Source organism: Ranitomeya imitator, chromosome 1 (assembly GCF_032444005.1).
Source record: "Ranitomeya imitator isolate aRanImi1 chromosome 1, aRanImi1.pri, whole genome shotgun sequence".
NCBI classification, from domain to species: domain Eukaryota; kingdom Metazoa; phylum Chordata; class Amphibia; order Anura; family Dendrobatidae; genus Ranitomeya; species Ranitomeya imitator.
In genome coordinates, this window is record NC_091282.1 from 352,728,118 (window position 1) to 352,753,442 (window position 25,325).

The 25,325-nt window shown below is 45.7% G+C and overlaps 1 protein-coding gene across 2 annotated transcripts in view; it reads right to left on the bottom strand.

Moving 5' to 3' along the window:
* ARHGEF40 (Rho guanine nucleotide exchange factor 40) overlaps window positions 1–16,864 on the bottom strand; it is a 165,499-nt gene extending 148,635 nt beyond the window's left edge. Inside the window, exon 1 of one of the 2 annotated variants that reach the window (XM_069760341.1) lies at window positions 16,709–16,864. In XM_069760341.1, the coding sequence (XP_069616442.1) occupies window positions 16,709–16,711 (3 nt within the window). In that variant the 5' untranslated portion in view covers window positions 16,712–16,864. The remainder of the gene's footprint in view (window positions 1–16,708) is intronic. The other variant, XM_069760350.1, reaches the window with a different exon arrangement.
* Between the last annotated feature and the right edge of the window lie 8,461 nt (window positions 16,865–25,325).

Below are 25,325 nucleotides of genomic sequence, written 5' to 3' on the forward strand. Positions count from 1 at the left end.
TTACAATTGATCCAGATTATAGCGCTTTTTGCATTTTATTAAATTGATTACTCTAATTCCAATCTATGCAACTATTTTATTCCATTCTACTAGTCTCCACACATTCCTTTTATTAATGTTATTCATTAACCATGTTTCTTATTCTTGATTCATCTTTCATATGTATATAATTTTTCTATGTGTCACGTCGAATTGCGTCCGCTGCACTACTTGCCATTTCCCCACCCCCACATTTTTATCGTATTAACTAATAAAGTTGTATATTTTATTCATTCACTTTGGACTTGCAATCTTGTTTTTTTCTTCTTTTCTTGTATGTACAGGTGCTTCTCACAAAATTAGAAAATCATTAACAAGTTAATTTATTTCAGTTCTTCAACAAAAAAAGTGAATCTCATCTATATATAAAAAACGAGTGTCTATGTCTCATAATGGTTGCCATGGCGACGATGATATCATAAAGGTTGCCATGGCGATGATGATGTCATAATGGTTGCCATGGCGACGATGATGTCATAAAAGGTTGCAATGTTGATGTCATAATGGTTGCCATGGTGACGATGATGTCATAATAGGTTGTAATGGTGACGGTTATGTCATAACTAGATTGTGGCCCGATTCTAACGCATCGGTATTCTAGAATATGCATGTCCCCGTAGTATATGGACAATGATGATTCCAGAATTCGCGGCAGACTGTGCCCGTCGCTGATTGGTCGAGGCAACCTTTATGGCATCATCGTCGCCACGGCAACCATTATGACATCTACGTCGATACTGTGCCCGTCGCTGAATCAGAAACGTGGGATGTCTACGTTCTTTATGACATCATCGTCGCTGTGCCCGTCCCTGATTGGTCGAGGCCTGGCGGCCTCGACCAATCAAAGACGCGGGATGTCTACGTCCTTTATGACATCATCGTCGCTGTGCCCGTCGCTGATTGGTCGAGGCCTGGCGGCCTCGACCAATCAGAGGCGCGGGATTTCTACGTCGATGCTGTGCCCGTCGCTGATTGGTCGAGGCCTGGCGGCCTCGACCAATCAGAGAGGCGGGATTTCCAGGACAGACAGACAGACAGACGGAAAAACCCTTAGACAATTATATATATAGACTAGATTGTGGCCCGATTCTAACGCATCGGGTATTCTAGAATATGCATGTCCCCGTAGTATATGGACAATGATGATTCCAGAATTCGCGGCAGACTGTGCCCGTCGCTGATTGGTCGAGGCAACCTTTATGACATCATCGTCACCATGGCAACCATTATGACATCTACGTCGATACTGTGCCCGTTGCTGATTGGTCGAGGCCTGGCGGCCTCGACCAATCACACGCGGGATGTCTACGTCCTTTATGACATCATCGTCGCTGTGCCCGTCGCTGATTGGTCGAGGCCTGGCGGCCTCGACCAATCAGAAAGGCGGGATTTCCAGGACAGACAGACAGAAAGACAGACAGACAGAAAGACAGACAGACGGAAAAAGCCTTAGACAATTATATATATAGATGATGTCATAATTGTTGCCATGGTAACGATGATGTCATAATAGGATGCAATGGTGACGGTTATGTCATGGATGCCATGGCGTCGATTATGTCATAATAGGTTGTAATGGTGACGTTATGTCATAATGATGTCATAATGGTTGCCATGGCAACGATGATATAATAAGTTGCAATGGTGACAGTTATATCATGGTTGCCATAGCGACGATGATTTCAAAATAGGTTGCAATGGTGATGATGTCAGAATGGTTTCATGGCGAAGATGATGTCATCATGGGTATATGGGCACGTAACTATGGGATGGAGGATGTGTATGATGGGTATATGGGCACGGGATAATGGGATGGAGGTTATGTATGATGGGAATATGGGCACTGGACTATGGGATGGAGGATGTGTGATGGGTATATGAGCATGGGACTATGGGATGGAGGATATGTATGATGGGTATATGGGCACGGGACTATGTTCACCAATGAGTCCATAATTGATCCAAAATACACATGTGGCGATAGTAGGGGACTTACCCTTTTATCCTTATGATTTTTTTTATACAGTCATACTATCTACATGTGTATTTCTATTTTCTCCCCCTCCCCCTTTTTTGAGGTTTTGTTAACGCTGTACGGTACTTTACTGCATAGAAAAAAAAATAAACGATTCTGCTCACCTCCCATCCGCTCCCTTGTCCTCTCCTAAAGCAGGCAGCTGACTTCAGCATGCAAGCGACGGACAGCACATGCCATCACTGCCATTGGCTCCCAGTCACTTGCACGCCAACATAAACTGTTGGCCTCTGATTGGCCATCAGCATTTATTGTAGCGCACAAACACGTGGGTGCTCTACGCTGGTTTGCGCTGGCTTCGATCGGCCTACCACCACAGGCCATATCACGACCTCTGCGACCGCAAGCATTATGCCCCTGACTATGTCTGAATAATAACATTACACAATTATTATTTCAGCGTCTGTATGAAGGAAGACCGGGTTACGGGTACCTGCATTGAGCAGGGTCCGGAACTCTCGAGGCTTCATCCTATGTTGCCAGAGGGAAGGAATAGGGGACCATGACCCGAGAAGAGGGTGTGTGTTTAAGCCGGAAACAGAGCTAAAAGCACACGAAGCGACAGTTAGTTTCCGGCCGGCAGTGCGAGCAGAAGCAGGCGTGTGGTGTGCTCCGCAGGGTGACAGACAGCGAGGAGACAAGCCGTGGCAGAGATTAGGCGAGCGCTCCAGGGGGACAGTGAGTGTGCAGAGTGCAGCGCGCCTGGCTAGGCAGAGGGCTGTGCTCATGAGGAGGATGCCAGGTGCAGGGTCCCAAGGTGCGTCCCCCTTTAGCGATAGACGAGCAGCAGCACACGTTTTGGACAGAGACTCAAGCTGCACTCCTTACTTTGGCTGCACAGATTTATGGACTAGGGGCTTAACCTGTAAAACCGGTGACCGCCCGATGCCGCCAGAAGCTGGACCGTGATTTGCTGGATCCATCTAAGGACACCACGCTAGCCGTTGCCGGTACTACAATCCCTATCAGACTGTATTCGAATGAGGACCAGAGAAGACCACTATAAGTGCCATTTACATATCAGACTGTCGTGTTAACCCTTTGTTTACTTCCCTTGTTAAGGTACCGTCACATTTAGCGACGCTCCAGCGATATAGACAACGATCCGACCTAAACTAGATCGCTGGAGCGTCGCTGTTAGGTCCCTGTAGAGATGTCAAACACAGCAACTCCAGAATGCAGGAGCGATCCAGTGACGTACTTATCGTTCTCGCTGGTTGTTAGCTCTGTGAAAAAACATTGCAGGCATCATTGCTTTTGCTGTCAAACATGACGAATCAAGCCGACCTGACGACCAAATAAAGTTCTGGACTTTCAGCTCCGACCAGCGATGTCACAGCAGGATCCTGATCGCTGATGCGTGTCAAACACAACGAGATCGCTATCCAGGACGCTGCAACGTCACGGATCGTTTTCGTTCTCGTTGTAAAGTTGCTCAGTGTGAAGGTACCTTTACTATCCATTGGTTAATGTTATTAGCTCCTTGCGAGGAGACCATTGTTACCCTTTACTTTGTTAGCCAATTAACCAACCTTGTTATACAGCCCGGTTCTGCAATCCCTGCGTTACTGCATTCCCGCACCTGCTTACACATCTATCCTTCTTGTTGATCCTTGATAGAGATTTATTTTATTTGAATGAAAATAGATTATGAATACTATAAGGGTATGTGCAGACGATCAGTAAACGCTGTGGGTTGGATGTTGCATACTTGTTCAGCATCCAACCCGCAGCGTCCAGCTGTTATGGCTTAGTGGAAGGGATTTCAAGAAATCCCATGCCCACTATGCGTCCAGAGAAGAACGCGAATTACCCACGGAGACAAATATGCAGCGTGTCTCTCCAGAACGTAGCATGTCTATTTAGCTTGTGGAGATGTGATCCTGATTCCTGATCGTATGCACAAACCCTAAGGCCGGCGTCACACTCGGCGTAAGACAATACGGTCCGTATTTTACGGCCGTAATATGCTCATAATACAAAGAAACATTCCCAAAATAGTGATCCGTATGTCATCTGTAGGCAGGGTGTGTCAGCGTATTTTGCGCATGGCATCCTCCATATGTAATCCATATGGCATCCATACTGCGAGATTTTCCCGCCGGCTTGATATATATATATTAATATTTCATACAGCGCTAGATAGCGGAAAAGCCGGTAATTCAATTGCAGGCTTTTGCTATCTCCTTACAAAACCCGACATGATATGAGGCATGGTTTACATACAGTAAACCATCTCATAGCCCTTCTTTTATTACATATTCCTCATAATTGACGCCTCTCCATTATTAATCTGGCTTAATGTCACCTTACAATAGCAAGATGACATTAACCCTTCATTACCCCATATCCCACCGCTACACTGGAGTGCTATACTGGAGTGGGAAGAGAGTGGCCAAGTGCCAGAATAGGCGCATCTTCCAGATGTGCCTTTTCTAAGGTGGCTGGGGGCAGATGTTTTTAGCCAGGGGGGGCCAATAACCATGGACCCTCTCCAGGCTATTAATATCTGCCCTCAGTCACTGGCTTTACCACTCTGGCGGAGAAAATTGCGCGGGAGGCGACGCCAATTTTTTCCCTTTAATTTAATAGCTAGAACGCCGAAATTTTGCACATACACACTACTAACATTAGTAGTGTGGAATATGCAAAAAAAAAGGCGATATGAGATGGTTTACTGTATGTAAACCATGTCTCATATCATGTCGGGTTTGAGAAGGAGATAGGAAAAGCTGGAAATTGAATTACCGGCTTTTCTGCTATCTAGCGCTGTATAAAATATTAATATATATATATGTCTCAATGACACATGTGTACACATTTATTCTACCTATTCTATTCTAACCTGTCAGTGTGATTTTACTGTACACCGCACTGAATTGCCAGCTTTTCCCTCTAACATCGCTGCGTATTTCTCGCAAGTCACACGCATGGTCCGTGTGTAATCCGTATTTTTCTCGCCCCAATAGACTTTCATTGGCGATTTTTTTTGCGCATTACGCTGACAAATGCAGCATGCTGCGATTTTCTATGGCCGTAGAAGACCGTATAATACGGATCAGTAAAATACGGCAGATAGGAGCTGGGCCATAGAGATTCATTGGGCCGTGTGTAATGCGTATTTTACGGACGTATTTTATGCGCTCATACGACTGTAAAACTCGCTAGTGTGACGCCGGCCTAAGAGAACCAAGACTGGACTAAGACTAGGTTCCCATTGCGTTAGGGCAATCCGTTAAGCGCATAGCGCTAGCGGATTGCGCTAACGCAATGTTTATTTTGTGGCCGCGTTCGCCGTCCCCGCTAGCGCAGATCCCCGATCTGCGGTAGCGAGGGACGGACCTCGGACGCTGCAAGCAGCGTCCGAGGTCCGTCACAAAAGAACGGCACATCGCTAGCGATGCGCTACAGGCAGAAATAACATTGCTGTTAATGGGTGCGCTAACGGACCCGTTGCACGGCGTTAATTGCGACATTTTCGCCGTTCAACGCTGTCTGTTAGCGTTAACCCATTAACGCAATGGGAACCTAGCCTTATGCCAAACATATGACAATATGATGCTCTTTTTTTGAGATGGCTGGCTATTGAAGAGTATATGTAAAAATATGTAAATATATACCCTTTACTACATGTCTGATACTCCAAAAATGTTTGGTTCCTAGAGAACAAATGTACAATACTTTATACAAAACATCACATTAGCATTTTTTTGCTATTTAACCTGAAAGCAGCATGAGGTAGAAACAGAGACCCTGATTCTAGCTATTTATTCTCTCCCACCCCCCCACCCCCACCCCAAAAAAAAACCTCATAGACGAAAAAAATAGTTTATTTAAATAAACTCTCCCCGACTTTGTCTGGTTCACCAATTTATTAAAAAAAAAAAAATACCCCATGCAGGTCTGACGTAGTCCACCAAATCCGGCGTAGTCCACAAATGGAGATATGAAAAACATAAAAAGAGGGGAAAAAATAAGACACTGTCCCTCGTTCAGTCGGATGTACAACAGCGATTTCTTCGACGTTCCCAGATTTCCTTGATAAAAGCCCATGGAGAGTCGTTCTGAGTCTCTAAAGTCTTTTAGGCCGGTTTCACACGTCAGTGGCTCCGGTACGTGAGGTGACAGTTTCCTCACGCACCGGAGACACTGACTCACGTAGACACATTAAAATCAATGTGTCTCTGCACATGTCAGCGTGTTTTCACGGACCGTGTGTCCGTTTGGAAAACACGGAGACATGTCAGTGTTCTTGGGAGCGCACGGATCACACGGACCCATTAAAGTCAATGGATGCTGTCCATGTGCAGTCTGTGTGCCGTGCAGGAGACAGCGCTACTCTAAGCGCTGTCGCCCCCCCCCCCCCCCGGCGTGTGGTGCTGAAGCCGGAATTCATCCCTTCTTCCCAGCAGCGTTCGCTGGAAAGAAGGAATGAATGATCCTTTCCTTTCCCCTTAAAAATAAAGTTTGTGCGTCCCCTCCCGCCTCCAATCCCCTGTGCGCCCCAAACCCCCCCCCCCCCCCCTTGCCAGGAAATACTCACCGACACCCAGCTCCAGCGATGTCTCCTCTCAGCGCCGGCAGCCTGTGCTGTGTGAGCGGTCACGTGGTCCCGCTCATTACAGTGAGGAATATGTGCATATTCCTCACTGTAATGAGCGGGACCACGTGACCGCTCACACAGGGCCTGCTGCAGCCGCTGAGAGGAGACATCGCTGGAGCTGGGTGTCGGTGAGTATTTACTGGCAAGCGGGGGGGGGGGAACGCACAGGGGATGGGAGGCGGGAGGGGATGCACAAACTTTATTTTTAAGGGGAAAGAAAAAAAAAGATTATTCATTCCTTCTTTGTATCAAAGCAGGGTGTGACTAATAATAAAAATTAACTTTTAATATATAAGGCTAAAATCGGTATAATCAACCACATATAGGTAAACAAACAAAGGACTCACAGAATAGATTCCCATATACATGGAATCTGCGGATAGTAGGATCCCTCAGACTGTCCACATGGACGCCTCAGTGTCAGTCTTGAAAGGGAAAAATCTCCCAAGAAGGAGCATGTAACATGTACAAGTAGTGTCTCTCACCGCATATAAAAAACCATGAAAGTGCGGTGAAGGTGCATGTATCCTGTCTTTGTAGTTAATGCAGAGCCATACACAGTACATAAAGAAAAATTGGAACGATCTCACCTCTAGTTGCCTTGTAACGGCAAGATCTATTCACATCCGCAGCATCTGGGAGGGGGGGGTCCACAGTTTTGACCACACATATACCCATCCAAGCTGTCAGGCGTGTGAATTAACCCCAAAACATCAACCGCATTCTTAAACCCCCACGGAGGTGGAGGGACGTCATATCGGTTTCCCCTGATGAGTCCATAAAACAAAACGCGTAGGGAAGAATGCGGTTGATGAGGCTTGAGAAAAGCTCATTGCGAGCTGAAACGTCGCCACAATATGTGGGTAAATTAAACCCTGCACGTTTTTTGACATTTGCTATGGAGTGCTGCCTCATTTTTGGATATTTATAAATGTGGATGATCGCTGGACAGATCGTCTTGGGGCTCTGCACCTGAAGATAAGTATCTCTGTGCTGTTCCTTTTCTTTTTTGGTATCTATCTATCTATCTATCTATCTATTCTCAGGCTTCTGGCTGTGAATCTGTGCTTAGCTGATGCAGTTTCTTGGTTCCTTTGAGGTGTATGCGTAAAAATCAGTCCGTTTTTTTCTCACACTCTTTGTCTTGCATTGGCGAGTCTCATCCGATATACGCGGCCACTCGCTGCATGTGCCAATTTTTTTCCTCAGCCAAATTACAGATGAGGAAAAACTTGCAGATCAGCACTTGCTAATTTAATAAAATTGGTCAGCATGCAATGCAAAAATTTTTTCTAGCATTGCACTCGTCCAATTTTTACACCAATGTGAGCAAACCCTAAAAAACTGCGAAACAAACCTTGGCATGCTTTTAAAGGGACACTGTCACCTGAATTTGGAGGGAACAATCTTCAGCCATGGAGGCGGGGTTTTTGGGTGTTTGATTCACCCTTTCCTTACCCGCTGGCTGCATGCTGGCTGCAATATTGGATTGAAGTTCATTCTCTGTCCTGCATAGTACACGCCTGCGCAAGGCAAGATTGCTGCATGTACTACGGAGGACAGAGAATTAACTTCAATCCAATATTGCAGCCAGCATGCAGCCAGCGGGTAAGGAAAGGGTGAATCAAAAACCCCAAAACCCCGCCTCCATGGCTGAAGATTGTTCCCTCCAAATTCAGGTGACAGTGTCCCTTTAAGAAGCCATGTAAACCTATGCCTGTGCTAATGATATTAAGCTGCATACGCAGAGTGGTATAACAATGAGGTCTTGTGATTGAGTTTAGTTTATGCAGAAACCCCAGTATACTGTGTAACTGGATATTGCATGTGCAGAAAGACTTGTGTGTGAGGCCTTGGTAACTGGCTTTTGTATATTTAGACAAAGTTGTATAAGGATCATATGCTCAGCCTGCTGTTACATTGGTGTCTCAATCCCTCCCTGCTGGCCCAGCTGCTTCCTGTTATATCTCTTTCCAAAAAAAATCTAGCTTTTGTCCAAATTTTAGCAAACTACTGAACAGAACTTAAGTGAACTTAAAAAACAAAAATATTGCAAGCCAAAATAGACAGGAGGCAGACACGGATCTCTCACCAATCTTTGCTTTCTACATTGTGAATACAAGTCCCCACTAGACATTGCATAAGCTTATACGGTATATATATGTAACTGAGGAATAAAAGAGGGAACACAAACGTAGTATTTATGAAGTATTTTCCTTCTTAAAGAGAACCTGACAGCTGATGATACATGCTGCCTAATACACAGGCAGCAAATACTACAGTCGACACTGGCTGACTGATTTCAGTCACATATGTTTAAAGCTGGGGTCACAACAGCATAGAATATGGATGAGTGCTACGCAAGAAAACATCGCATAGCACTCGGACCACTGTTAATCTATGGGGCAGCTCACATCACCGTTTTTTTTCTCGGGCGTATTCAGCGTGCGCGTTAAATCGCAGCATGCTACGATTTTACGCATATATCGCCCTAGTCTCGCCAATGCAAGTCTATGGGTGTGAGAAAAGCTCGGGACACCACACGGACCATCCGTGTGACTTGCGAGAAATACGCACACATTTTTCCCATTTAAGCCCATTGAGCCATTAAATTCAATGAGGAAAAGCAGTGAGAAATGTAAAGCCATGCGCATGTCATATGGATGCCATACGGATTACATAGGCGTGAGAAAATCGCATCATCACATTGCAAACAAATTACACACGGATGACCATATGGAGAACACTTGTGTGACTCTCAGCAGGGACACTCGGACAGATTTTCCATACGTTTAGTGCGATCCCGGCCTAACTCTGAAACACTGCAGTGTTTCAGATAAAAACATGGTTGCACGGCTGCAGAGATATGGGACATTAGACTTAGGGCTAATTCTTAAGCTATGTGCCCATGATCAGGAAATAGCAATGTTTTGGAAGCAGCGTATTTTTGCTGCATCCAAAGCGCTGCGTTATAATCACGCAGTTAAATCCGCATGTGTTCAGTGAACCTAATGAATGGCTAGCCTAGATGATTAACATGCTGCGGCTCGTAAATCGGCACCATGGGTGAGTTTATGCAGTGTTAAATAGAAGCACAGTGGGCATGGGCTTTCTATAAAACCCACCTACTGTGCTTCTAATGTAGAAAGCAGCGTGTTAGATACAGTGTAAATGTGCTGAGTTCAAAACACTGCTATTCCTTAGGCTAGGTTCACATTGCGTTAGTGGGTGTCCGCTAACGGAATCCGTTACATGGCGAAATTGTTGCAATTAACGCTATGTAACGGATCCGTTAGCGCACCCATTGACTGCAATGTGCTAACGGATCGCTAACGCATCGCTAACGCATGCCATTTTTGGCATGCGTCAGCGATGTGCCGTTATTTTCGGACGGACCTCGAACGCTGCTTGCAGCGTTCAGGGTCCGTTCTTCGCTAGCGCAGATCGGGCATCTGCGCTAGCGGGATTGCCAAACGCAATCCCTTTTTGGACATTGCGTTAGCGCAATCCGTTAGCATATCCGCTAAACAGATAGCACTAACGCAATGTGAACCTAGCCTTATCGGTCCTTTGGTCCTACTAAAGTTACTTCAAGGATTCTCTGGGTCTGTATCTTTAAGCTGCTCTGCATAATTACCCTATAAGCCAGGGGTGGGGAACGTCCAGCCCGTGGGCCGTATAAGGCCCGCGATATTATCTGGTGCGGCCCGCAACCACTTAGCCCATTTTTTGGCCCAGGACCCTTTAATTCTTCAGAGGTGCGCGTGGATGGCCGCTATGTGGCCCGGCGCCACCCCCATTGCTCATTCAACTTATCGGCATCATAGTCGCCGATACAGTTGAAAGCAGTGTTACACTTCCTCTCTCATCACTCCCCCTCAGCTTGTGACTCATAGGGCGCGCAATGACGTCACTTCATCGTGTGCCACGCTGTACCAGCAGTGGAGCCGATGAGTCTGGAGCAGAACCTGGAGCAGCGCGGCGAAGAAGGAGGAGGGGTGAGTATTGTGTATGTGTATGCATTATTGAGTGTGAGCGTAGGGGCTGCACTATGTTGTGTGTGTCAGCAATATACTGTGTAATGGGGGGAGCTGCATCTGCACTATACTTACTATACTGTGTGTTGGGAGGGAGCTGCACTATACTGTGTGTTGGGGAGGAGCTGCACTATACTGTGTGTTGGGGAGGAGCTGCACTATACTGTGTGTTGGGGAGCTGCACTATACTGTGTATTGGGGAAGCTGTGACTGCACTATACTGTGTGTTGGGGAGCTGCACTGTACTGTGTGTGGTGGGGTGCTGCACTATACTGTGTATTGGGGGAGCTGCGCCTGAACTATACTGTGTGTTGGGGAGCTGCACTATACTGTGTGTGTGGGGGAGGTGCACTATACTGTGTATTGGGGAAACTGCGTCTGCACTATACTGCGTGTTGGAGAGCTGCACTGTACTGTGTGTTAGGGGGCTGTACTGTACTCTGTGTTGGGGGAGCTTAACTATAATTTATATTGGGGAGCTGCACTATACTGTGTGTGGGGGGAGCTGCACTATACTGTGTGGGGGGGCTGCACTATACTGTGTGTGGGGGGGCAGCTGAAAGTTATTTAAATGTTTGTATAAATATAATTGGTTAATGTTTAAGTTAATAATTTATACGGCCCCTGAAAGCTTTTTTCAAATGACCCTTGACTGAAAAAAAGGTTCTGCACCCCTGCTGTAAGCATTGCCCCCTTGTAAAGACTATCAAATTTAGCATATTGGGAGCACTAAATAAAAATAATCACATCTCTCGAACTGTATTGCAGATTTAAGAAAAAAAAAACTGGGAAGCAGAAAAAGTAAAAAGAGCAAAAACTGGCCACTTGACGGGTTCTCTTTAAAGCGGTTGTCCAAAAATGTAATAAAATAACCTCCATCACATAATGAAAATGGCAGCCCGTTCTAGTTACATGTCAGATTAAGCTGCAGTCTGAAAAACACAGCTCCTGAATTCTGTCTGAACTGACAGAAGGCTAGTATCTTACCTCAGTGAGCTGAGGAGAAAGGCTGTGATATCAGAAGAAATAAATCTCCACATCAAAAGAAATAAATCTCCTCAGCTGCCTGACCACAAATGATTTTTTCTCCAGCCTCAGTGGTCAAAGTTTAGTCACTGAAAGGAAAATGTACTTCCACTGCTGTCACAGCCTTTCTTTGGCAGCTCTGATATGTGTGCTTACGATACAACTCCTATGTCAGTTGAGACACAGGATAGGTTGTGAATAAAATGGGCAGCTAGTTGAATTGTGTGACAGGAGTCATTTCATTACGTTCTTGGAGAACCTCTTTAACTCTGAGCTCCCTAATTTGTAAATGTCTTTTCGAAACTTGACAATGTTTCAAGTACAGGAATTCTAGGAAAAGTTCTTAGGCTACGTTCACATTAGCGTTTTGCGTCATGCGCCCCTATATTTAACATGGGGGGCGCATGGACATGCGTTGTGCTGCGTTGTGCCGACGCAGCGGCGCACAACGCAAATGTGAACGTAGCCTTAGAACTGATTTGACAAGAACTGCAATCAGGCCCTGCAGACCTCAATGTTATTCAATTCCATTGTTCTGTTCTAACGGTAAAGCCAAACCCCTGGAATGTCCAATTGACCATCTTTTGTATAACAAAACCTCACAGCTTTCTGTTATGGTAGCCGACATTTCATGGAGTAAAAAATTTAGCTTTATATTTTGGAAGAGTCGGTCACAGAGGTTTTGAACTTACTGTAGCTGTGAAAAAACCATGGCTGACAGATGCCACTGTGCCTCCATGTACCATACACATTATGAGCCTTCGTATATGTCGCCCGATATCTTTTCTCCCTTATGCCTCCAAATTGCTGGAGCAACACGTCCATCTTGAACTGTCCTCCCACCTCTCCTCCTGCTCCCTCTTTGATCGGTTACAATCTGGCTTCCGTTCCCATCACTCAACTGAAACTGCCCTAACTAAAGTCACCAATGATCTACTAACTGCCAGGAGCAAGCGACACTACTCTGTCCTCCTTCTCCTGGACCTGTCTTCTGCCTTCGACACTGTGGACCACTCCCTTCTGCTACAAATCCTCTCATCTCTTGGCATCACAGACTTGGCCCTTTCCTGGATCTCGTCATATCTGACAGACCGAACATTCAGTGTCTCCCTCCCCCACACCACCTCCTCACTTCGCCCCTTGTCAGTCGGTGTTCCTCAAGGCTCTGTTCTAGGACCCCTACTCTTCTACATCTACACTTTCGGCCTGGGACAGCTCATAGAATCCCACGGTATGCAGTACCATCTCTACGCTGATGACACATGGATAAAATATGCTATTGTTAAAAAAAGGAAAAAAAACACATACACGGTATGTTTACACATATCGGAGTACATAGTATCTTCATCACTGTGCTACAATGTGTAAACAGGATTTTTATAAACCTTTCAGTATAGTATGAGACTACAGCCACCAGTACATGGTAAGTGGATATTTAATAAATTCATTCTCCCTTCCATTTTAAAGGGAACCTGTCACCCCGTTTTTTCAGATTGAGATAAAAATACTGTTAAATAGGGCCTGCGCTGTGCGTTACAATAGTGTATGTAGTGTACCCTGATTCCCCACCTATGCTGCGCAATACATTACCAAAGTCGCCGTTTTCGCCTGTCAATCAGGCTGGTCAGGTCAGGTGGGCGTGGTGACATCGCTGTTTCTTCCCCAGCTTTCCGTTGGTGGCGTAGTGGTGTGCGCATGTCCAAGTGCCGAATCCACTGCGCGCAGGTGAAGAAAAAGCACGCGATCTGCGCTATTACCCTTGTCATCGGTGGGGGCGGCCATCTTCCTGAGGCCGCGCGTGCGCAGATGGAGTGCTCTGCTGCACGGGGCTTCAGGAAAATGGCCGCGGGATGCCGCGCGTGCGCAGATGGAGATCGCGGCGGCCATTTTCCTGAAGCCGAGATGCAAACAGGAACAGAAACACTTCCCCCAATGTCCTCTTACTGCCATCTCTGAGCACTGTTCCTATTTATTGTGACAGAGAATGGGAGGATGAATGGATTTCCTAACACTAGTAACAACGGAGCTTCAGACAGTTCTGTTATAATGTAGACTCGTACAGACTCAACAAGATCAGTAGGCATCACTTATCACAGTAAAGGTATTATTATATAGCTGCAGGCGTGTTCCAGTAATAACTGCAGAGCTGTAGGAAAGAACTATCAGCAGAACAGATGATAGCAAGTCTGAATTGCGTAGGATTGACATAAAAGTCATCAGCCCATACATGAAGCTGGCCACACACATCACATAGATCAAAGTAAGGATCTGCCAGCAATCCATTATGCATGGAGACTCATGACTAAGGCCTCATTCAGACGTCTGTTTCATGGCTATGTCCAATCCATGTTTAGAACACATTCCATTTAAGTCTATGGTGCTGTTCACATGTCCGACTTTTTTGTTTTTTTATGGATTGATATTTTGCAAAAAGAATGGAGACCTATCCATTTTTTATCCTAACTGCTTGCTAAACTCGCCCATTCAAGTGAATGGGTCTGTGTAAAGAAAAAGATAGCACTCCTATGCCATCCGTGTGTCATCCATCTGCTATCTGTTTATCACAGTTTAATGCGTAGAACTGCATACAATAAAATCGGATACCACACTTAAGGTAAAAACAGACACATGGATAAAAATTGCAAGAAAATTTGATCCAGTAAACTGATAAAAAACAGTCTATTTTTTCTTGCATGAAAAAAAATGGACATCTGAATGGGGCCTAATCTGAAAGTCAGATACTGGAAGGATAGGGCATTGTTTTAAACATTTTGCTACTGAGATAAGCGGCTGCCAGAGGTGTCTGTAAGGCTACGTTCACATTTGTGGTGCGTCGCCGCGGTTGCGCCATGCGCCCCTATATTTAACATGGGAGGCGCACGGACATGCGTTTTGTTGCGTTTTCTGACGCATGCGTTTTTTGGGCGCAAGCGTCAGGGCGCAGAGGACGCTGCTTGTTGCATTTTTTGTGCGCTATAAAAATGAACGCATGCGTCACAAAACGCAGCGTTTTGCATGCGTTTTTGTGTGCGTTGTGTGTTGCGTCGCCGACGCAGCACACAACAACGCAAATGTGAACGTAGCCTAAACCACTTCTTTTCAGCAAGCTCCTATCACTAATCAATATGAATGGTCAGTTTGTCATCAGCTCCATTAACTGCATACACAGCCCTGTAAATTATTATCAGTCCAAAGCACAGATGCAGGAATAACATAGAACTGCATGTTGACTAATTACTTCAAGCAGCCTTGCAGTGGTTACATAATACAATTTTAGTGCTCATAGATAAAACCTACTGTGGACAAATATAATGGAAAGTTAATAAGCAATTTTTCGGCTTCCAAAACATTTTGGTTAGAAGATCAAATCGCACCCAGAATTGCAGATAGCGCCTGCACTGTGTGAATACTGGCTGCAGAGGTGGAGTATTGCATATCTATGCATAGGAAAGTAGTGTGTCCTATCAATTCATGAGAAAGTATTGTCTAATCAATAGATTGGAAAGTATGTAGCTACACATCTTAAAGTATGGTGTCTACGCCACACACGAGAAAGTAGGGTGTCTACGCCACACACGAGAAAGTAGGGTGTCTACGCCACACACGAGAAAGTAGGGTGTCTACGCCACACACGGGATAGTAGGGTGTCTACGCCATACACGGAGAAAGTAGGGTGTCTACGCCACACACGGGATAGTAGGGTGTCTACACCACACACGAGAAAGTAGGGTGTCTACGCCATACACGAGAAAGTAGGGTGTCTATGCCACACACGAGAAAGTAGGGTGTCTACGCCACACACGGGATAGTAGGTTGTCTACACTACACATCTTAAAGTAGGGTGTCTATGCCACACGTGGGAAAGTATTGTCTAATCAATAGATTGGAAAGTATGTAACTACACATCTTAAAGTATGGTGTCTACGCCACACACGAGAAAGTAGGGTGTCTACGCCACACACGAGAAAGTAGGGTGTCTACGCCACACACGGGATAGTAGGGTGTCTACGCCATACACGGAGAAAGTAGGGTGTCTACGCCACACACGAGAAAGTAGGGTGTCTACGCCACACACGGGATAGTAGGGTGTCTACGCCATACACGGAGAAAGTAGGGTGTCTACGCCACACACGGGATAGTAGGGTGTCTACGCTACACACGGGAAAGTAGGGTGTCTACGTTACACACGGGAAAGTAGGGTGTCTATGCCACACACGAGAAAGTAGGGTGTCTACACTACACATCTTAAAGTAGGGTGTCTACGCTACACACGGGAAAGTAGTGTGTCTACGCCACACACGGGAAAGTAAGGTGAGTAGTGAGCCCTCCATACATGTCTGTGTGTGTCCTTTCTCAGCCATAACACCAGCTGCAAATCATTAAATGTGTGAGCTCATTTCTTCCTGCAGAGAGCTGGGATGAGAGAGGGCTGAGGAGTAATGTGAGGAGCAATGAGGAGTAATGTGAGGAGCAATGTGAGGAGCAATGTGAGGAGCAATGAGGAGTAATGTGAGGAGCAATGAGGAGTAATGTGAGGAGCAATGTGAGGAGCAATGTGAGGAGCAATGAGGAGTAATGTGAGGAGCAATGAGGAGTAATGTGAGGGGGACGGAGGATGAGGGAGGACGAGGACAGCGGTAATAGAGGCTGCAGGGGAATACGGAGACGCCAGCAGCGATAAGGAGGCCAATCGTTATCTGAGGGCAGGGAGACAGATGAGCAGACCTCCGTGTACTACTGACCTAAACTAACAACTCCCTCACCTCAGACAGCCCCGCTAGACGGAAAGTCAGTATTCCCCATAGGAAGTACAAGGAGTCGAGACCCAGATATGTGGAAATTGAAACCAGATTTTAGGAGGTGGAACAAGACAGAAACAAAGAAATAGAAAGCAGAGAATCGGAGGAAAGAGACAGACACGGGACTGTAGGAGTGAGACAGTGGCGCGAAGGGCAGTGCCACCCTCACCATGTCTTGCTGCGGATGTGCAGTCACATATCTATGCGGGAGCCTCTGTGCCGGGGTCTGCAGTGCGCTCTCCTGGTGACAGTCTCATGCAGCAGTCTCGCTGGCGTCTCCTCGAAGCATCTCCTGCCTTCCTCTGTCTGTCTCTCTGCTCACACTGGGGGACCTGTTAGGGGGTGAGCACAGCGCCCCCCTCTTCTGCCTCACCGCCCCTCTGCCTCTGTGATTTGTTCTCCTTGCTTCTATATTACCTTCACTCAGTGCTGTCTCTCATCATTCCTGCATCTAAATGCCAGCTTGTTCCCACACACAGCTGTGCTGTCTCTTTCCTCACACATTATAGCTATGCTGTCTCTTTCCTCACACATTATAGCTGTGCTGTCTCTTTCCTCACACATTATAGCTATGCTGTCTCTTTCCTCACACATTATAGCTGTGCGGTCTCTTTCCTCACACATTATAGCTGTGCTGTCTCTTTCCTCACACATTATAGCTGTGCGGTCTCTTTCCTCACACATTATAGCTGTGCTGTCTCTTTCCTCACACATTATAGCTATGCTGTCTCTTTCCTCACACATTATAGCTGTGCGGTCTCTTTCCTCACACATTATAGCTGTGCTGTCTCTTTCCTCACACATTATGGCTGTGCGGTCTCTTTCCTCACACATTATAGCTGTGCGGTCTCTTTCCTCACACATTATGGCTGTGCTGTCTCTTTCCTCACACATTATGGCTGTGCTGTCTCTTTCCTCACACATTATGGCTGTGCTGTCTCTTTCCTCACACATTATGGCTGTGCTGTCTCTTTCCTCACACATTATAGCTGTGCGGTCTCTTTCCTCACACATTATAGCTGTGCTGTCTCTTTCTTCACACGTTATGGCTGTGCTGTCTCTTTCCTCACACGTTATGGCTGTGCTGTCTCTTTCCTCACACATTATAGCTGTGCTGTCTCTTCTTACGTTATAGCTGTGCTGTGTCTCCTCACACGTTGCGGCTGTGTGTGCTGTCTCTCCTCACATTGCAGCTGTGTGTGCTGTCTCTATCTCACAAGTTGCGGCTGTGTGTGCTGCCTCTTTCTTCTCACACTTTGCACCTGTGTGTGCTGTTTCTTTCTCACACGTTACTGTTGTGTGTGCTGTCTCTTCACACGTTGCGGCTGTGTGAGCTGTCTCTCTCCTCACACGTTGCGGACTTGCGGTTGTGTATGCTGTCTTTATAACACGTTGCGGCTGTGTGTGCTGTCTCTTTCTCCACACGTTGCGGCTGTGTGCTGTCTCTTTCTCCTCACACGTGCTCAGTCTTTCTCCTCACACATTGCGGCTGTCTCTTTTTTGTCACACGTTGCGGCTGTGTGTGCTGTCTCTTTCTCCACACGTTGTGGCTGTGTGTGCTGTCTCCTTCTCCTCACACGTTGCGGCTGTGTGTGCTGTCTCTTTCTCCTCACACGTTGCGGCTGTGTGTGCTGTCTCTTTCTCACACGTTGCGGCTGTGTGTGCTGTCTCTTTCTCCTCACACGTTGCGGCTGTGTGTGCTCAGTCTTTCTCCTCACACGTTGCGGCTGTCTCTTTTGTTGTCACACGTTGCGGCTGTGTGTGCTGTCTCTTTCTCCTCACATGTTGCGGCTGTGTGTGCTGTCTTTCTCCTCACATGTTATTATATTATTTATTATTATAGCGCCATTTATTCCATGGCGCTTTACATGTGAGGAGGGGTATACATAATAAAAACAAGTACAATAATCTTGAACAAGTCACAGCTGGTACAGAAGGAGAGAGGACCCTGCCCACAAGGGCTCACAATCTACAAGGGATGGGTGAGGATACAGTAGGTGAGGATAGAGCTGGTCGTGCAGTGGTTTGGTGGATCGGGTGAGGATACAGTAGGTGAGGATAGAGCTGGTCGTGCAGTGGTTTGGTGGATCAGTGGTTACTGCAGGTTGTAGGCTTGCCGGAAGAGGTGGGTCTTCAGGTTCTTTTTGAAGGTTTCCATGGTAGGCGAGAGTCTGATATGTTGTGGTAGAGAGTTCCAGAGTAGGGGTGATGCGCAAGAGAAATCTTGTATGCGATTGTGAGAAGAGGAGATAAGAGGGGAGTAGAGAATGAGATCTTGTGAGGATTGAGGTTGTGCAGGAAAGTATTGGGAGACGAGGTCACAGATATATGGAGGAGACAGGTTGTGGATGGCCTTGTATGTCATGGTTAGGCTTTTGTACTGAAGTCTCTGGGTAATGGGGAGCCAGTGAAGGGATTGACAGAGGGGAGAGGCCTGGGAATAGCCAGGGGACACGTGGATTAGTTGGGCAGCAGAGTTTAGAATAGATTGGAGGGGTGCGAGAGTGTTAGAGGGGAGGCCACAGAGCAGGAAGTTACAGTAGTCGAGGTGGGAGATGATGAGGGCACGGACTAGGGTTTTTGCAGATTCTTGGTTTAGGAATGTATGGATCCGTGAAATATTTTTGAGTTGAAGGTGGCAGGAAATGGAAAGGGCTTGGATATGCGGTTTGAAGGAGAGATCAGTGTCAAGGATTACCCCGAGGCAGCGAGCTTGTGTGACTGGGGAGAGTGGGCAGCCGTTTACTGTAATGGATAGGTTCGTTAGGGGGGTCGCGTGAGATGGGGGAAAGTGTTGTTAATTCTGCTTTTGGGTTCCCTCCAGTGGTTGTAGGTGGTAATGCAGTTGTCCCTGAGTTGCAGTCCTGGTCAGGTGTATCTGCTGATTGCAGTTCTGACTGGGGTATTTAGGTGTGCAGGATTCATTAGTCCTTGCCAGTTGTCCATGGTTCTGGGAGGTTTTGGATCTTTGGTTCCTCCTACCTTGCTGCCAATTCAGCAAAGATAAGTGTCTGTTTTTTGTCTCTGTGGCACACATGCTGTGTGCTTAATAATTCTGTGCTATTCATTTGTTTTCTCTTGTCCAGCTTAGATTGTGTCAGTGTTTTCTAAGTCTTGTTGGATTCTCTGGAGTTGCAGATATACGTTCCACATCTTTAGTTAGATGGTGGAATTTTTTGTATTTTCTGCTGTGGATATTTTTGGAAGGGTTTTAATACTGACCGCTTAGTATTCTGTCCTATCCTTTCCTATTTTAGCTAGAGTGGCCTCTTTTGCTAAATCCTGTTTCCTGCCTGGGTGTGTCTTTCCTCTACTACTCACAGTCAATATTTGTGGGGGGCTGCCTATCCTTTGGGGTTCTGCTCTGAGGCAAGGTAGAATTCCTACTTCCATCTATAGGGGTATTTAGTCCTCCGGCTGTGTCGAGGTGTCTAGGATTTGTTAGGCACACCCCACGGCTACTTCTAGTTGTGGTGTTAAGTTCAGGATTTGCGGTCAGTACAGTTTCCACCAACTCCAGAGAAAGTTCCATGCGGCTCATAACAGTACAACTGGCCGATAATGAGTTAAATGCATCTCAGAAGAAGGGAAGAAAGGTGTTGAGCCATTTTTTTTTCTGCAGTCTGCTTTGTCTTCTCTTCCCTCTTTTTCTCTGGGTGGCTGAGGAGTCTTGTGCTAGCATGGATGTTCAGGAATTAGCTTCTCGTGTAGACCAGCTTGCTGCTAGGGTACAGGGTATTTCTGATTATATTGTTCAGACTCCTGTTTTAGAGCCGAAGATTCCTACTCCTGATTTGTTTTTTGGTGACAGGTCCAAATTTTTGAGTTTTAAAAACAACTGTAAACTGTTTTTTTGCTCTGAGACCTCGATCCTCCGGTGATTCCATTCAGCAGGTTAAAATCGTCATCTCCCTGCTGCGTGGCGATCCACAGGATTGGGCATTTTCCCTGGAATCTGGGAATCCGGCTTTGCTTAATGTAGACTCCTTCTTTCAGGCTTTTGGATTATTATATGATGAACCTAATTCTGTGGATCAAGCGGAGAAGACCTTGTTGGCCCTGTCTCAGGGTCAAGAGGCGGCAGAATTGTATTGTCAGAAATTTAGAAAATGGTCTGTGTTGACTAAATGGAGTGATGTTGCTTTGCGGCAATTTTCAGAAAGGGTCTTTCTGAATCCGTTAAAGATGTTATGGTGGGGTTTCCCACGCCTTTCGGTCTGAATGATTCTATGTCTCTGGCCATTCAGATTGACCGGCGCTTGCGGGAGCGCAGAACTGTGCGCGCTGTGGCGTTGTCCTCAGAGCAAATTCCTGAGCCAATGCAGTGTGATAGGATTCTGTCTAGAACGGAACGACAAGGTTTCAGACGTCAGAATAGGTTGTGTTATTATTGTGGCGACGCTTCTCATGTCATTTCTATCTGCCCTAAGCGGACAAAGAGGATCGCCAGTTCATTTACCATCAGTACTGTACAACCTAAATTTTTGTTATCTGTGTCCTTGATCTGCTCATTGTCATCATTTTCTGTCATGGCGTTTGTGGATTCAGGCGTCGCCTTGAACTTAATGGACTTTGACTTTGCTAAGCGTTGTGGTTTTCCCTTGCAGCCTTTGCAGAACCCTATTCCTTTAATTGGCATTGATGCTACACCTTTGGCTAAAAATAAGCCCCAGTTTTGGACACAGGTGACCATGCGCATGGCGCCAGCCCATCAGGAAGATTGTCAATTTCTGGTGTTGCATAATTTGCATGATGCTATCGTGCTGGGTTTTCCGTGGTTGCAGGTACATAATCCTGTGTTGGACTGGAAGTCTATGTCTGTGACTAGTTGGGGTTGCCATTGGCCGAGTTTGCCCTTAACCCCTTCATGACCCAGCCTATTTTGACCTTAAAGACCTTGCCGTTTTTTGCAATTCTGACCAGTGTCCCTTTATGAGGTAATAACTCAGGAACGCTTCAACGGATCCTAGCGGTTCTGAGTTTGTTTTTTCGTGACATATCGGGCTTCATGTTAGTGGTAAATTTAGGTCAATAAATTATGCGTTTATTTGTGATAAAAACGGAAATTTGGCGAAAATTTTGAAAATTTCGCAATTTTCACATTTTGAATTTTTATTCTGTTAAACCAGAGAGTTATGTGACACAAAATAGTTAATAAATAACATTTCCCACATGTTTACTTTACATCAGCACAATTTTGGAAACAATATTTTTTTTTGCTAGGAAGTTATAAGGGTTAAAATTTGACCAGCGATTTCTCATTTTTACAACGAAATTTACAAAACCATTTTTTTTAGGGACCACCTCACATTTGAAGTCAGTTTGAGGGGTCTATATGGCTGAAAATACCCAAAAGTGACACCATTATAAAAACTGCACCCCTCAAGGTACTCAAAACCACATTCAAGAAGTTTATTAACCCTTCAGGTGCTTCACAGCAGCAGAAGCAACATGGAAAGAAAAAAAGGAACATTTAACTTTTTAGTCACAAAAATTATATTTTAGCAACAATTTTTTTATTTTCCCAATGGTAAAAGGAGAAACTGAACCACGTAAGTTGTTGTCCAATTTGTCCTGAGTACGCTGATACCTCATATGTGGGGGTAAACCACTGTTTGGGCGCACGGCAGGGCTTGGAAGGGAAGGAGCGCCATTTGACTTTTTGAATAAAAAATTGGCTCCACTCTTTAGCGGACACCATGTCACGTTTGGAGAGCCCCCGTGTGCCTAAAAATTGGAGCTCCCCCACAAGTGACCCCATTTTGGAAACTAGACGCCCCAGGGAACGTATCTACATGCATAGTGAGCACTTTGAACCCCCAGGTGCTTCACAAATTGATCCGTAAAAATTAAAAAGTACTTTTTTTCACAAAAAAATTCTTTTAGCCTCAATTTTTTCATTTTAACATGGGCAACAGGATAAAATGGATCCTAAAATTTGTTGGGCAATTTCTCCTGAGTACACTGATACCTCATATGTGGGGGTAAACCACTGTTTGGGCACATGGTAAGGCTCGGAAGGGAAGGAGCTCCATTTGACTTTTTGAATGAAAAATTATCTCCATCGTTAGCGGACACCATGTCGCGTTTGGAAAGCTCCTGTGTGCCTAAACATTGGCGCTCCCCCACAAGTGACCCCATTTTGGAAACTAGACCCCCCAAAGAACTTATTTAGATGCCTAGTGAGCACTTTAAACCCTCAGGTGCTTCACAAATTGATCTATAAAAATGAAAAAGTACTTTTTTTCACAAAAAAATTCTTTTCGCCTCAATTTTTTCATTTTCACATGGGCAATAGGATAAAATGGATCATAAAATTTGTTGGGCAATTTCTCCCGAGTACGCCGATACCTCATATGTGGGGGTAAACCACTGTTTGGGCACTCGGCAGGGCTCGGAAGGGAAGGCGCGCCATTTGACTTTTTAAATGGAAAATTAGCTCCAATTGTTAGCGGACACCATGTCGCGTTTGGAGAGCCCCTGTGTGCCTAAACATTGGAGCTCCCCCACAAGTGACCCCATTTTGGAAACTAGACCCCCCAGGGAACTTATTTGGATGCATATTGAGCACTTTAAACCCCCAGGTGCTTCACAGAAGTTTATAACGCAGAGCCATGAAAATAAAAAATAATTTTTCTTTCCTCAAAAATGATTTTTTAGCCTGGCATTTCCTATTTTGCCAAGGGTAATAGGAGAAATTGGACCCCAAATGTTGTTGTCCAGTTTGTCCTGAGTACGCTGATACCCCATATGTGGGGGTAAACCACTGTTTGGGCGCACGGCAGGGCTCGGAAGGGAAGGCACGCCATTTGGCTTTTTAAATGGAAAATTAGCTCCAATCATTAGCGGACACCATGTCACGTTTGGAGAGCCCCTGTGTGCCTAAACATTGGAGATCCCCCAGAAATGACCCCATTTTGGAAACTAGTCCACCAAAGGAACTAATCTAGATGTGTGGTGAGGACTTTGAACCCTCAAGTGCTTCACAGAAGTTTATAACGCAGAGCCATGAAAATAAAAAAAAAAAATTATTTTCTCAAAAATGATCTTTTAGCCTGCAATTTTTTATTTTCCCAAGGGTATCAGGAGAAATTTGACCCCAAAAGTTGTTGTCCAGTTTCTCCTGAGTACGGTGATACCCCATATGTGGGGGTAAACTACTGTTTGGGCACATGCCGGGGCTCGGAATTGAAGACGTGACGTTTTGAAATGCTTCATAGAAGTTTATAATGCAGAGCCGTGAAAATAATAAATACGTTTTCTTTCCTCAAAAATAATTATTTAGCCCAGAATTTTTTATTTTCCCAAGGGTTACAGGAGAAATTGGACCCCAAAAGTTGTTGTTCAGTTTCTCCTGAGTACGCTGATACCCCATGTGTGGAGGTAAACCACTGTTTGGGCACACGTTGGGGCTCAGAAGGGAAGTAGTGACTTTTGAAATGCAGACTTTGATGGAATGGTCTGCGGGCGTCACGTTGCGTTTGCAGAGCCCCTGGTGTTCCTAAAAAGTAGAAACCCCCCACAAGTGACCCCATTTTAGAAACTAGACCCCCCAAGGAACTTATCTAGATATGTGGTGAGCACTTTGAACCCCCAAGTGCTTCACAGACGTTTACAACGCAGAGCCGTGAAAATAAAAAATCATTTTTCTTTCCTCAAAAATGATGTTTTAGCAAGCATTTTTTTATTTTCACAAGGGTAACAGGAGAAATTGGACCCCAGTAATTGTTGCGCAGTTTATCCTGAGTATGCTGGTACCCCATATATGGGGGTAAACCACTGTTTGGGCACACGTCAGGGCTCGGAATTGAGGGAGCACCATTTGACTTTTTGAATATGAGATTGGCTGGAATCAATGGTGGCGCCATGTTGCGTTTGGAGACCCCTGATGTGCCTAAACAGTGGTAACCCCTCAATTCTACCTCCAACACTAACCCCAACACACCCCTAACCCTAATCCCCACTGTAGCCATAACTCTAATCAGAACCCTAACCCCAACACACCCCTAACCCTAACCACAACCCTAATTCCAACCCTAAGGCTATGTGCCCACGTTGCGGATTCGTGTGAGATTCTTCAGCATCATTTTTGAAAAATGCGCGGGTAAAAGGCACTGCGTTTTACCTGCGGATTTTCCGCGGATTTCCAGTGTTTTTTGTGCGGATTTCACCTGCGGATTCCTATTGAGGAACAGGTGTAAAACGCTGCGGAATCCGCACAAAGAATTGACATGCTGCGGAAAATACAACGCAGCGTTTCCGCCCGGTATTTTCCGCACCATGGGCACAGCGGATTTGGTTTCCATATGTTTACATGGTACTGTAAACCTGATGGAACACTGCTGCGAATCCGCAGCCAAATCCGCACCGTGTGCACATAGCCTAATTCTAAAGGTATGTGCACACGCTGCGGATCCATGAGTTTACAGTTCAATGTAAACATATGGGAAACAAAAATCGCTGTACACATGCTGCGGAAAAACTGCACGGAAACGCAGCAGTTTACATTCCGCAGCATGTCACTTCTTTGTGCGGATTCCGCAGCGGTTTTACAACTGCTCAAATAGAAAATCGCAGTTGTAAAACCACAGTGAAATGCGCAGAAAAAACGCGGTAAATCCGCCATAAATCCGCAGCGGTTTAGCACTGCTGATTTATCAAATCCGCAGCGGAAAAATCCGCAGAGGACCAGAATACGTGTGCACATACCGAAACCCTAACCCTACCCCTAACCCTAACCCTAGCCCTTACCCTAACCCTACCCCTAACCCTAACCCTACCCCTAA